Source organism: Tribolium madens, unplaced genomic scaffold (assembly GCF_015345945.1).
Source record: "Tribolium madens isolate multiple individuals breed KSU strain unplaced genomic scaffold, Tmad_KSU_1.1 Scaffold_96;HRSCAF=242;Tcas5.2_LG5, whole genome shotgun sequence".
In the NCBI taxonomy this organism is placed as follows: Eukaryota; Metazoa; Arthropoda; class Insecta; order Coleoptera; family Tenebrionidae; genus Tribolium; species Tribolium madens.
Genome location: NW_025401068.1, coordinates 14,965,705 through 14,978,826, shown reverse-complemented (window position 1 = coordinate 14,978,826; position 13,122 = coordinate 14,965,705). Strand labels below are relative to the sequence as shown.

General features: G+C 32.3%; 3 protein-coding genes across 5 annotated transcripts in view; 1 reads left to right on the top strand and 2 right to left on the bottom strand.

The window, feature by feature from the left end:
• The window catches only part of LOC123012807 (leucine-rich repeat transmembrane protein FLRT1), a 17,529-nt gene extending 10,781 nt beyond the window's left edge, over positions 1 to 6,748 (top strand). For both annotated transcript variants that reach the window (XM_044410956.1, XM_044410957.1), the window contains 4 exons: positions 1,402 to 3,063; positions 3,113 to 3,475; positions 3,524 to 3,752; positions 6,212 to 6,748. In XM_044410956.1, coding sequence (XP_044266891.1) covers positions 1,405 to 3,063; positions 3,113 to 3,475; positions 3,524 to 3,752; positions 6,212 to 6,492 — 2,532 coding nt within the window. In that variant the 5' untranslated portion in view covers positions 1,402 to 1,404 and the 3' untranslated portion in view covers positions 6,493 to 6,748. The remainder of the gene's footprint in view (positions 1 to 1,401; positions 3,064 to 3,112; positions 3,476 to 3,523; positions 3,753 to 6,211) is intronic.
• Positions 1 to 10,486, bottom strand: part of LOC123012806 (rab3 GTPase-activating protein catalytic subunit) — a 24,946-nt gene extending 14,460 nt beyond the window's left edge. The window contains exons 1-3 of the mRNA XM_044410955.1: positions 10,460 to 10,486; positions 9,145 to 10,409; positions 6,750 to 6,943 (exon numbers count right to left, since the gene is read on the bottom strand). Of these exons, the coding sequence (XP_044266890.1) occupies positions 6,750 to 6,943; positions 9,145 to 10,407 (1,457 nt within the window). The 5' untranslated portion in view covers positions 10,408 to 10,409; positions 10,460 to 10,486. The remainder of the gene's footprint in view (positions 1 to 6,749; positions 6,944 to 9,144; positions 10,410 to 10,459) is intronic.
• Positions 10,487 to 10,630: 144 nt separating this feature from the next.
• On the bottom strand, positions 10,631 to 11,789 carry LOC123013075 (peptidyl-prolyl cis-trans isomerase-like). Of its 2 annotated transcripts, none has more exons than XM_044411401.1 (6): positions 11,657 to 11,789; positions 11,394 to 11,598; positions 11,224 to 11,343; positions 11,076 to 11,158; positions 10,880 to 11,019; positions 10,631 to 10,833 (listed from the first exon to the last, which is right to left on the bottom strand). In XM_044411401.1, the coding sequence occupies exons 1-6, from the start codon at positions 11,765 to 11,767 to the stop codon at positions 10,734 to 10,736; spliced, it is 759 nt and encodes a 252-aa protein (XP_044267336.1). In that variant the 5' UTR covers positions 11,768 to 11,789; the 3' UTR covers positions 10,631 to 10,733. The 2 variants fall into 2 exon arrangements, with proteins under 2 accessions (XP_044267336.1, XP_044267337.1); XM_044411402.1 differs by having other exon boundaries at positions 11,436 to 11,598.
• Between the last annotated feature and the right edge of the window lie 1,333 nt (positions 11,790 to 13,122).

Here is a 13,122-nt window from a genome sequence, read left to right as displayed (position 1 = left end):
TAATAATAATAATAATTCTCCCTCTGTCCAAAAATAAGTGTCCTGTTTGTTCATTTTTCTAAAGTTAACTTTATTTTGCGAAGGCTATGTAAATTTTGTTTATTATTATAAAATTATTATAACGGATGTTTATTTAAATTTGGCGTCATATTTGGCGGTGATATGTTTTTTAAATAGACCAAAYAAAAGACAAGTAATATAAGATACCAGGAACATTAAAAAAAATGTTTAAAAATTTTATCTTATTCGAAGTTATGAAAGTTTAAAATTTGCACTTTGACTCTTTATTTCTGTCGGAAAAATAATTTTACATGGTCAAAATTTTTGACAGAGAGTTTTTAAAACATTTTTTTAATGTTCCTGGTATCTTAATTAATCACAAAACACCGTGAGAGTGTTAATAAAAAAATATTTTTCACATAATCATGTTCTGAGTGTTATTTTTTTTTCGGACATTTATTTCTGGAGAAATATTTTCGCAAAACCGGACACTTAAATGTGAAGGAAGGGAGTATAAAAAGTGCGATCGTATTTTGAGAACGAAATTCTGTCTGCGATTTTTTTGTAAAAACTGTAATTTATGTAAACTTTTTATTTGAAAAAATTAAATGTAAAATAGATAGTTGTAATATATCATAACTTTCATGAGAAAAATGGTTTTATAGTGGGTTGCCATTTAAAAAAAAATAAAATTTTGTAGACCTCAAAAAAAAATTGAAAAATTTTATTCTTGATAAAACATCACATTTTTATATTACCTTATAATTCATTGATAATTTCTCAAAAAAATAAATAGTTTAAGCAAAAAACGTTTTGTTCCTCACCTGGTATAAAAGTAACGTAAAAGCAAAAAAAATAAAATAAATGAAATCAATAGCGCTATGTTTTTAATGAATAAAGATTTGATAAATCTTTATTTTTACAAAAACGGTTTATGTTGTGACGGCTAATTATTTCATTATGATGTTTCATTATTTAATAATTACGTAATTATTGTAATGTAGTCTCGATTATGGGAACTACCGACAAATTAGGACTCATTAAAACAACGATTTTTCTAAATTTGTAATTTTGTAAAATCCGTTATTTTTTCTAATTTTTCTCATCGCTTCATTTCGATTAAATTGAGTGGATTTATGTTTAGAAATGTGATAAACTGGACAGACTGGAACAAACACCGGACTGCTTTTAAACCGCTGAGGTTTTTTAAAACGGATGCACTAAACAAGATTGCTAGCGGTTCTAACAACACGCGCTGTTTTAATATAAAAATAATTGCTTCTAATGCGCAAATAAGGAAAGAATTCTTCGTAGTAGTTAAGTCACGCACTGCCGTATAATTCTTCCGTTAAAATTCTCAATGTGCTTCAACAAATAAATTAATCACACTTTAATTTCCAGATCATGCAAGAAGTAAAAATCGTCGCCACTTTTGTGGCTCTAATCACCCTAGCTTCAGCTCAATGCCCTTGGCAACGAGAATCCATCGACCTGCAATCCTCATGTCTGTGTTCCTACAATTTAGGACACGAACTTTCAGTGCAATGTGACATGGTGGACTGGCCAAAACTTCTTACAGCTTTACAAAAATACGCCACATCGACTCCACTTGATTTACTCTACGTGAATAACTCCACGATTGGTGCTTTAAATGACAATATTTTCGTGAACCTTCGAGTGCACAATTTACAATTATCGGGGTGTAAAATAAACAGTGTGGGGGGTGGTACTTTCAAAGGACTGGAACAACACTTGAAGAACTTGAATCTGCAAGATAATGACTTAACCGAAGTGCCAGTTGAAAGTTTGAGGCCCTTGAGGACTTTATCACTTTTGGATTTGTCTCATAATAGGATTAGTGTGGTTCCTGATGGTGCTTTCGAGACTTTAAAAAAATTAGCTACTTTGAAATTATCAGATAATAATGTTACGTTATCGTTGGAAGCGTTAAAGGGGCTCGAAGGCTCCCTAAAAAATTTAAATTTAAAAGGAACGCGTCAGAAAGATATCCCCGAAGCTGTGAAAAATCTAAGAACTTTAGCGTTTCTGGATTTATCTCAAAATAGTTTGAGGGAACTTCCAGGAATGACAGGACTAAAATCATTCGAAGGTTTGGACTCACTCACCGCGCTTAATCTTGAGAGAAATTTAATACAGAAATTGGACAAAAATGCGTTTCAAGGTGTAGAAAAAACCCTCAGTTCGCTGAGTTTACTCAACAATTTACTCCCTGATTTTCCGACTGAAGCTTTAAGTGTTTTGTCTGAATTGCGAGTCTTGGATATCGGATTCAATTTACTAACCGAATTGCCAGATAAAGCCTTTCAAGGCAATCCTTCGATCACACTGTTAGCTCTGGACGGAAATCCGTTAGCCACCATCCCATTTTCGGCTTTGTCTCACTTAAACAATACTCTTCGAGGTCTCAGTTTAGGTGGGCGATTTTTACACTGCGATTGTCGACTAGCTTGGGTCATCGATTGGATAAGAAACGGCGATTTACAAGTAACTAGTCGTGAACGTAACCCTCAATTTTGTGGCAGTCCTCCACGGTTCAGAGACCGCGGTTTCTATAGCATTCAACCCGAAGAATTGTCTTGTAAAAAAGAGGAAGGAGTGGGAATTGCTACGGTTGTCAGTGCCGATTTGGACGATGTTTCAATTGCGGACTCTGAACAACCACCGAAAACGACAACAAAAGAACCAACAACGAGGAAAACAACCATCACGACTAGCACCATATCGACAACAACAACAAAAACAACGTCTTCGGCCACGACGAAATCGAAAGTTAGGACAACATCGCCACCGTGGAAAAACACACAGAGACCTCCCCTCATTATGAATTATCCTACGAAAACGAAAATTGACGACTCGAATGATGTTATAGTCAAAAACGCATTCCGGCAAGATAACTCAGTGATAATCCAATGGGGATCAGAAACTGCCAATATTTTGGGTTTCAGAGTTGTGTATCGACTATTTGGAGATAAAAGTTTCAAACAAGGACCTCCTCTAGAGGCCAGTGAGAGAGAATTCAAGATTAAAAATGTGCCATCGCAGGTTTGCCATTGGTCTCAATTGTAACAAAAATAATTTTTTCCACTTCCAGGAATGTATCATAGTCTGCGTGGTCTCTTTGGAAGAGATTAACGTCACACCCGAAACCGTTCCATATTCACAATGTCGTGAAGTGAGAACAGTTTCAACCGCTTCTTCCAACATGGATAAAATCACAATAGCTGCAAGTGCAGCAATTTGTGGCACTATTGTAGTTGCTGTGGTCATATTCGTGGCAGCTTCCCGAAGAAGAACGCGAAAAATGCACGAATTACACCAACAAAAAATCGGGATGAAAAATGGATTGCCCATAAGTGGGTTACCAGTTAACTGTTGCACTGGTTTAGGACCTGCTGCTAGTCCAGGAGGACCACTATCGTCGTTGGCTACACTTAGTGCGTTCAACAATAACAAAGTAAGTCTACCAGAATCAAAACACTTTTTCTACGTTTCATAATCCCAGGACTGGGACCAAGTTTCAGGCTATAGCACTCACAGCGTCCAAAGACACAATCGAATGTACTCCTTGGACCAGCCTTCCACTTTAATGGCAGACGACATGCGTTCACATTTCAGTACAAAAGGCACCAAATCGCGCTCAATAGCAGACGGACAATCCCAGAACAGTTTCTCGAATCATTCCGGACGCTACTTGAACGCATTTCCCAGTAACTTAATAACTTCGCGTCAAGGTAAATAAATCAAAAATTTTGACTTTGATAATAGATTATGAAATTTTGACAGATTTATCGATAAGTTAGTTCCATTTTTATTGTTACAAATTTAACCAGGTGATAGAATATTCAATTTTAAGATAAAAGTTTCCTATAAACAAATATAAAAAAATTTATATAAGGCAGCCACATCCTCTGAAAGGGGTGCAGCTTATAATGGAATTTTTCCAATATTTCAGAAACCATCGTAGATAAAATTACAAAATTTGGTACAACTGATAACCTTTATACACCCAAATGAATTCAAAGATAAAATGTCGAAATTTTTACTCAAGGGAGCCCTAAACTGGGGGGTTTAGGGTGAAAAGTTGGTTTTTGCCACTTTCCGCCACAAAATTCTAAATTTTGCTCTCTTGCGTTTTTTCGACAAAACTTACCGTTTTTTGAGTAAAATCAGTTTACAATTTATTCTTACATACCATACAGAGGATAAAAATTAAAAATTAAATTTGTTTCACCGTTTAAGAGACCCGTGATTAAAAATTTTGACAACTGATCTTTAAATTCGTTCAGGTGTATAAAAGTAATCAGCTGTACCAACTCTTGTAATTTTATCTATTCTGCAATAGTGGGAAAACCCCTTTAAAAGTGCATCTCTTTCAGGGGGTGTAGCCACTTACGTAACATTTTTTGATACATGTTCATAGGAAACTTTTGTCTTAAAATTGAATATACAATCACCTGTTTAAGTTTGTAACAATCTGGCCTGAAAAAGTTTGCTTTTGAATCCAGGAGAACGGTAGATCAACATTTTACAAAATTCATAGTTTAAATGTTAATTTGTAAAAAAATCGAAACAAATACCGGGTGCGGCATCGGTTACGCTCATTGATAAATCGCGACTTCTAATTAATTAAAACTGGCGATATTTCATATACTTAACTAATTATTGATAGAGTATAATTTGAGAATTTTTCTATTTTTTTTTTTACTTTCTGTTAATTTACCTATAAAGTTTTTACACTAAATGAATCTGTACCTGTTAGCGCATCAAACTTTGATATCACAATTTCAAATTTTGACTTGGTTAGCCAAAAAATCGCTTTTTTTATTTAAACCCAAACCAGACCCGTCATTTATGAGAAAATGGCATAATTGGCCAACAAAAGAATCATTTACTGGTAGCCGACCGCTTTAAAGAGTCTTACCCCAATTGCAGTTCCCCATTGTCACCTAAATTTACGACGGCACAAGTAGCAGGTCATAAAGAAAAATTATTTTCAAAGTTAAGATGGAAAATTGCGTTTAATTCAAAATCTAATCGATGTTTTTTTTTTCTGATTTTGTAAACAATTGTAGGAAGTGAATCTGTGTAGGTCAGTATAAAAATTAGAATTAAACTTTTTTGGAGAAAATTACTTTTTTTTTGGCTTTGTTTGTAAATGAAAAATTACCAAAAAAATAGAGAATGTACCTTACTAATGCCCACGTAAGTGTGAAAAAATTCAACAATTTTATTTAATTAGAAGTGGGGATTTTCTTTCTGGGAGTAACGGATGCCGCACCCGGTATACTTATGTATAAATTTTTATCAGCTTTTAATATCATATCAAATTACAAAAAAATACAAAATAGAAAAAAGTTCATAAGTGAACCCTATATACATCTTTTTCTTTCATGTTTATAAGTACTTTGTCTCACTAAACTTTAAATGTAGTCCCCTCTCATTTTGGCCCTGATAACGGTGTTCGAAGTCCATGATGTCTTGATAAAAATGTTCTTCTTGTTCTTCTGAATACGCCCCCATGTTGTTTTCAAATTTATATGTACTTTTAGAGACATTCTGCAGCCCATAGTTTTAAAATCTTTTAACATGTTGTCAACTAGCTCTCGAATAACTTTGTTATTCCCGAAAAATCCAAAAACTACTGCTTTAAAACTGTTCCAACTTTTTTGTTTTGTAGTTTTGGAAATTCTTCACTGGCAAAAAGTTTTTTTTATTTGTGGATCAACAAAAATTCCAGCTTTAACCTTTGCTTCTGACAACTTTGGAAAAAAGTTTTTTAAAAATATAAAAGCTTCAGATCTTTCATCTAGTTTTTTTACGCATTGTTTCATAAGGCCTAACTTGATGTGTAAAGGCAGCATTAATACATTTTCAGGTTCAGGAATAGGTTCACATTTAACGTTTAGTTTCACAATACAAAATTCAGTTCATAGTGGCCATGATTATTGAATATAGTGTTGAGCATCTGCCTTACTATCCCACAAACAGAGATTACACGGATATTTTGTGTATCCACCCTGTAGTCCCATTTTTTTTTTAATATGATAACTCAAGAAATAGGGTTTATTATCATAACTACCACAAAAGCAAACTTTTTAAGGAATATGGGTATTTTTTCTTTATTTTAAAGCATAGTGAATGGAAAGATCATAAAATAAATTTTAAGTTGTGTTTACTTTTTTTACTGCAGATTTGCGCCAATCAAGACAGTCTTTAACCATGCAATCGGATAGATTATCGACTCGTGGACCTAGTCACCATGGACCCACCCATTCCGTGGCGTCCTCCCGACGCTCCAGACCCAGATCCCGATCCCGGGATTACAACAGACCAAGTAGCCGTTACAGCACAGCTGGATCGACTCACACTTTAAATAATTATTGCGACAATTCCGATAACTGGACTGACCACGATATGGACATTTACATGGCGAGGAACCCCACCACCAGAAACGGTCTTGTGCCGCTCTGATTTAGTTGCTCAATGGTTATGTGTTCGCTAACAATGATTCAAAAAGGCTGTTATTTGATTCAAAACAATTGTAAACAGCACGACTGATAGTAGGATCAGTTAACAATTAGATTAAATAGTTATTAATACTGTTTAGGAATAAATAATATTAAAGTATTTTTATATTTAAACGATATTTCTCTATTTATATTGACGGAAGTATGACTTTATTTTGTATATAACTTTGCAAAAATAAATCAATTTTCTAAATGACTTACCCAGGAATTGGAATGCTTTTCTCCCATCTGTACCTCATTTCTTGGACGAATTCGAACCACAAGTGTGAAAAGGCTCGAATGCCACCAAGGGACTGGAGTGCGTGACCCAAAACGATTGATAATCGCCAGATCAAAGAGTCGGAACTGCATGTTTTAAACCCCCGACATTCATAATCAAGGTTAAGGTTTTCTTCCTGAAATTGAAACGAAATACTCGAGGAATTGCCTTAAAAAATGTGGGCAAAAACTGTCTATCTAAGCTTAAAATCATCAGGTGTCAATAATTTTGAATGTCACCTAATTTTGTCGGAAATTGTCTTTCAAGCATTATTTTGTATATTTTTTCTTTCTGAGATTTTGTTGCGTACAAGAACATATACTTCTTTAATTAGATGTCCTAGAATATGTAAAATACACATTTAATTTTGACTTTCTACTAAAAATTTACGATACAATGTTACGAAATTCAACTGTCACAGGGATGGATGAATACTTTACAAAATAATATTACAAAAAATTACAGTAAAACATCACTGATTCGCTTTTCTGCTGACGCAACTGACGAAACAGATATTTTAACATACAGTGTAAGAACATCCATAAGATAAAAAGTAATAAAACGTATTTTTATTCAAAGAAAAAAATCACATACTTTTTTGAGACAATGAGGTAACGAATTTATACATAAACAAGCAAAAAATATACAGGTGCCCAGAACTCGCGTCCCAGAAGCAAAAAAGCCATGTGAGGTAAGACATCAGGAACACGAAAAAAATGTTTAAAAAATGATATCTATAAAAATTTCGAAGTTATGAGAATTTAAATTTTGCGCTTTGACTCTATTTATTCCTGTTGAAAAAATAACTTTCAAATTTTTTTGCTACAGGCTATTAAAAGAGGAAACAAGGAGGCAAGTTTTTATTGGCAAAATTTTTGTCGCTTTACTAAATAATTATAAAAAAACACATACAAGATCATCAGTATCATGATAATATGATATATTAAGTAGTCGTTGAAAGGTATCATTTTAAGGTGGCAACCATGCTAAATTTAAACAATCCTAACTTCAATCTTCCCTAAAAATATTTTTTTCAAATAAATGTAGCAAAAAATAATTAAAATTAACAACGTAATTAACATAGGATGGCAAACATAACGATTTTTGTCATTATTGATTATATGTGATTAAATTTGTTCTGAATAACATTAATGACACTTTTTGTGTAAATCGGCCTTTAAATTAAAGATTCGTTTAGACTTCTACAACCTACTTGATGCACATTATTATAAAAAAGCGTCGTCTGCGTTGATTGATAATAAAAAATCTACGCAATGTCAAAAAAATGGCCGTTGGGGGAGCGACAAGTCCGCGCTCCAATGGAATCTGTATACTTTGGTTTGAAACCTTGATAAATTTTTGTATACAAAAATTTACTTTTCTTTCATGGGTTGTATAATAATTTTTTGTTGATTGTAATTTTTTCTAAGAACTAGACCAAAAACATCAAAAATTATAACATTTTATAAGCAAATATAATTTTATTCATTAAAAAAAATATTTACATTTGAGTTAGATAGCTATTTTTAATCTATGCAAATTTACAAGAAAATTACAATAACTCTTTATTATTTTTTAATACTTTGAATAAAAACACAAGGACTAATTTTATTCTCTATTAATTAGTTCTCTATTATTTTTTTGCTTTAAGAATTTCTCATATATCTGTTTAAAGTTGTTTTGGATCGAGCTTTTAAAAACTTCTTCTTGCAAATTCATAAGCTTTTGGAGAAGTGTACCTCCACGCAATAAAATAACGTACTGTAACTTTATACCATCTTGAGTTTTTTTAGGGAATAATTATAAATTTGCTCAAATAAAAACATAGCCCTTGGTTCTAAGTCCTTTGCATCTGACTCAATCTTCACTTCACAATGTTGACCTTTACTGTAAATGTCAATTTTTTCCTGCATTTTGTTTTTTTCAAGTTTATTTTCGTACAGCTTATTCAACACTTAAAATCTCACATTTGCTTCCTGTAACTTTTTTTCTAAATTTTGAATTTTATCTAGTAAGACAAATTTTACTTTCGAACTTATTGCATCTGGAACATTTTTTAAATCAAAGTCATGAGTATCACCTACTTTTAAATCGCTTTGTTGATCAAAATCAAATCGAAATGAACTTGAAATTAAATAATTTTTGGCAAATGTCAAAAGTTTTTTGACAGAATTTTTTAAACATTTCTCTGGGGCGCGAGTTCTGACTCACCCTGTATAAAAAAAACCTATCTAAAACATTTTTTAATTAATAAATTATGTAAAACGCGCCCCATAACTGGTGAATTATTGGACTTTTCAAGAAAAAAATGTGTTAGATGTGAAAAAAACATCTCACCGTTTGCGGTGGATTGGTGGGATTGGTGTTGAACATTTCTTTATAGACATGAGGAGAGTCTTCTTCCGCATCAGGAAATAAAAAGTACAGTATAGGCACTAAAACCTCTTCAGACAAAGGTGCAACGCCCCTTCTGTTCTTCGTCAAGGAATTTCTGGCCGCTCTTGTGAGTAAACTTGATATTGTTGGTACCTTAGGCTCTGTTAATAAATCCAAAGGGTTATTCACATCAGCTGCTCCTGTGGCTGATGTCGCAAACTCGCCCAAGACATCATACGTTGAAGACGAGTTGTTTAATAAATGTAAAAATTCCGTCAAACATTCTCCAAGTAAGCAAAGAGGTTGTTCAGCTGTTGTGATTAACAACGTCCACTTTGAGGCCAACATTGGGTCAAAATCACTGTAACTTTCGCTGTCTCTAACAGCACGATGGTTTAAGTGAGACCATGATGTCTTGAGGATTAGTGACTCTATTGGGTCGACTGTTACCCCAAATGGGACATTGTATACTTCTGTGCCATCAAAGTGGTCACTGTCGAAGTTTATGTAATCTTGCTTCCACACAAAATTACCAAAATCTGTTAAAACGTAGCTTGATTGTAAGGAGACCATGATGGTGGTCATCGTCATGGGTGAGAGGATTTTCGATTTGAACATCTCCAACAATCCTGACAAATACTGATACGATCGCGGACTTGTTTTCAAATGCACCATCTCTAGATTGGTTCTTATTGAATCCGATTCGTAAACGCCTAAATAGCAATTTTGCCATTTTTCTCTAATTTGCACAAAAATCGGGATTTCACACTTTAAGTTAGCTGATGCAACATACACGGAGCTTAGCAAGACTTTAATCCGACTTTCTGAATTTATTCCAAAATTGCCCGAAGGACTTAAAACTATGTATTCATCAATGCCGTACCATTTACTTAGACAGGAGTGTTCAACTGTGTTCATTGAATTGTATAGTTCAAAATCGTACAATGTGTCAAAAGGGTTTTTCTTCTTGACTTCCTCATTGTCTTCTTCCTTTGACAAACTGGATTGTTTTCTAAGAAAAGTCAACTTGAAGTCAACGTCAACGAAGCAGAGGTTTTTGCTTTTGATGCTCCAAATTTCGCCAAATTCATTATCTAAATCTTTTAATTCTTCCGTTTTCCATTGATTTATGATCTCTTCAATGCGTGCAATAAAAATTTCCCATTCGGAGGCGGTTGTAAAATCTTGGTGGTAAAACTCCGATTCGTCAATTTCCTCGTTCATTTCTAGAAGATTAACATTAACATATTTTTCACAAATTATTTCAAAACATAACCTAAGACTTAAACGTCAGTTTGACATTAGATGGGCTGCAATCAACAATACTTACAGAGTGATTCAGGTAAGTCTTAGACAAACTTTATATGCAACCAGTTATACACTTTTGTGATTGTGTTTTGTGTAACTAGAATTTTAGTGTTGCAAGTGGTAAAAAAAATCAATTTCATATTATTCCAAACTATTATTTAATTAATCAGATTTATTGAAAAACCAGATATTATTTATAAAAAAAAATAAAACAAAAATGTTTACATAATCTTATGTACAATTTACTTCAATTGAATCATAAACCAATGAAAAAATCCAATGATTGCGAATGAAAAAGATAATGGGAACCATCCAGCTTTAATCCATGCCCAAAATGTTAATCTAAAAAAATATTTTGTTTGTAAACCAAGACATTTTCGAAACCTACTCATATGGTTCATCCGATTCATAAAAAGGCTTAGTTTTAAGTAGTCCTGATCGAATTATAGTCACATCAAGTAAAGGATGATTATTAGAATCAGTTTTCAAATGTTCTATTTTGTGAACAACGTCCTGACCAGTCAGCACCTAGACCACAAGAAAATGTTAATTTTTTGACTAAAATGAAACGTGATTAGTTTTACCTTTCCAAATGCAACATGTATTCCATCCAACCAAGGAGCAAACATTGTTGTTATGAAAAATTGACATCCGTTAGTGTTGGGTCCTCAAAAAATAACAACATAATAAAACTTGTTTTAATAAAAAATAGTAATTTTTCGTTGTGCTTACCACCATTTGCCATACTAACAATGCCTGGCCCATTGTGTTTCACTGTGAAATTTTCATCTTTAAAAAACTTTCCGTAAATGCTAATCGAACCCGAACCATTATTGTAAATCACATCACCACCTAAATAAAACATGATAAAACATTTATTCATAACATTAATAATAAGAAACCTTGAATCATAAATCTTTCAATAACGGTGTGAAACTTTGTACCTTCGTATGTTTTGCCACCGATTCCGTTTGTTGCAATCTGCTTAAAGTTTAAAACAGTGTTTGGTACAATCTCTCCAAAGAGTCCAATCACAATTCTACCAAGATATTTACCATCAGATTCTATATCGAAATAGACTCGATCAGTTACTTTCAATAAATGGCACTAAAACAGAATTAATGTTTCTAATCCGCAAGCAAACGAATGTATTTTTTCAACATACCGCACACTGTTGGAATGTAAGAAACAAAACAAGAATTTTTACCATTTTTGTTGAACTCATTGTGGTTCTTACGTGCTGACCTTTCATGAAACTAAATGGAACAGATTGCATAAAGCCTTTAATTTAATTAGCCTTTCATAACTGAAAGCTTAGACATGCGTGAATTTTATTATCAATAACTTTTACGATTCCTCCTGACAAATTTATTTTAAAAATTAAAAAAAATATTAGTACGACGCAAAATAGTTCTTTGTACTTTCGGTGTTTGTGCTTTTCGAAGTTATTGCGGTGAAAAAAAGTATTACAAAAAGTTTGTAATATTAGAATATTAGACAGGTCGTCCAAGAGTCTGGAAACCATTTTATTCTGGCGAAACTATCAATTTTTTTTGCAAATAAATTTATAGGTGTGCAATGGCTACAAAAATGCTATTCAAAAAAATATATATACTTACGAGATAAATATAGTAACAATTTTTTTTAAATGGAAACCTATCAGAATTTTTTTTAGACAACGAGCTTGTTACAAGAATTGTTGCTATGCAGATTTTTTTTTGGAAATTTTAATATTTAAAAAAAATCTTTGACTTAAATTAAAGATTTTTTTTGAATAAACTAAGAGGTTTTTTGGAAATAAATTAATAAATGTTTAAAGGTTGTAAAGACGCAATGCCAAAATATTTTTTATTTTAATTAATTGTTTAAACTTTTGAGATTACTATACTAATAATTTTTTTCTTAAATAAAAACAGTTTTTTATTTATTGTTTTACAAGGATACTCGTATATTCATGCATTTCATAAATGTACAAAAATATTTATTGAAAATGTTACAGTTTATGTTAAAAAAATTATAAACTTTATCTGTTTTCAAAACATTCTTCCACCGGCCATGAGGTGGCACGTTATGACCGATCTTTAAAAAAACCATTAATTTCTTTTCAAAAAGAAATAGAAATTTATTTACAAAAAAAAACAAATAATTGCAATTATTGAATATTTCGCTTTATATCAAAAACAGTCTTAACTCATTAGTTTGTAGGAGCACATAATATTAATTTTTTTGCATAGTGATTATGAAAGTTGAATTTTCATCACGATTAATCGTATTGAAAGTTATACAGAGTGGTTATAAATGATTTTCATCTAGCCAGCTGTGAATTTTCCATGTAAAATAAAAAATGCCGCTTTACGAAAATAGGGGTACCTACTTGTTGTAACTCAAAATAAAAAAATCGCCGTTTACTAAGCGTCTACTTCGAAAATAGACTTCAATTATAAACTTGTTTTCTTCCAAAGTATACATTATTATCAATTAATATTGGAAATTAGTTGAAACAATAAAAATTTAATTAACAACAATTTATTATTAATTAATAAGTGACACTAATGACAGAACTAGAGCTTTCAAAAAAGTAGAGCGGCACAAATAAAGTTACATGCAAAAAAATTCCAAAGCTGGCTAGAT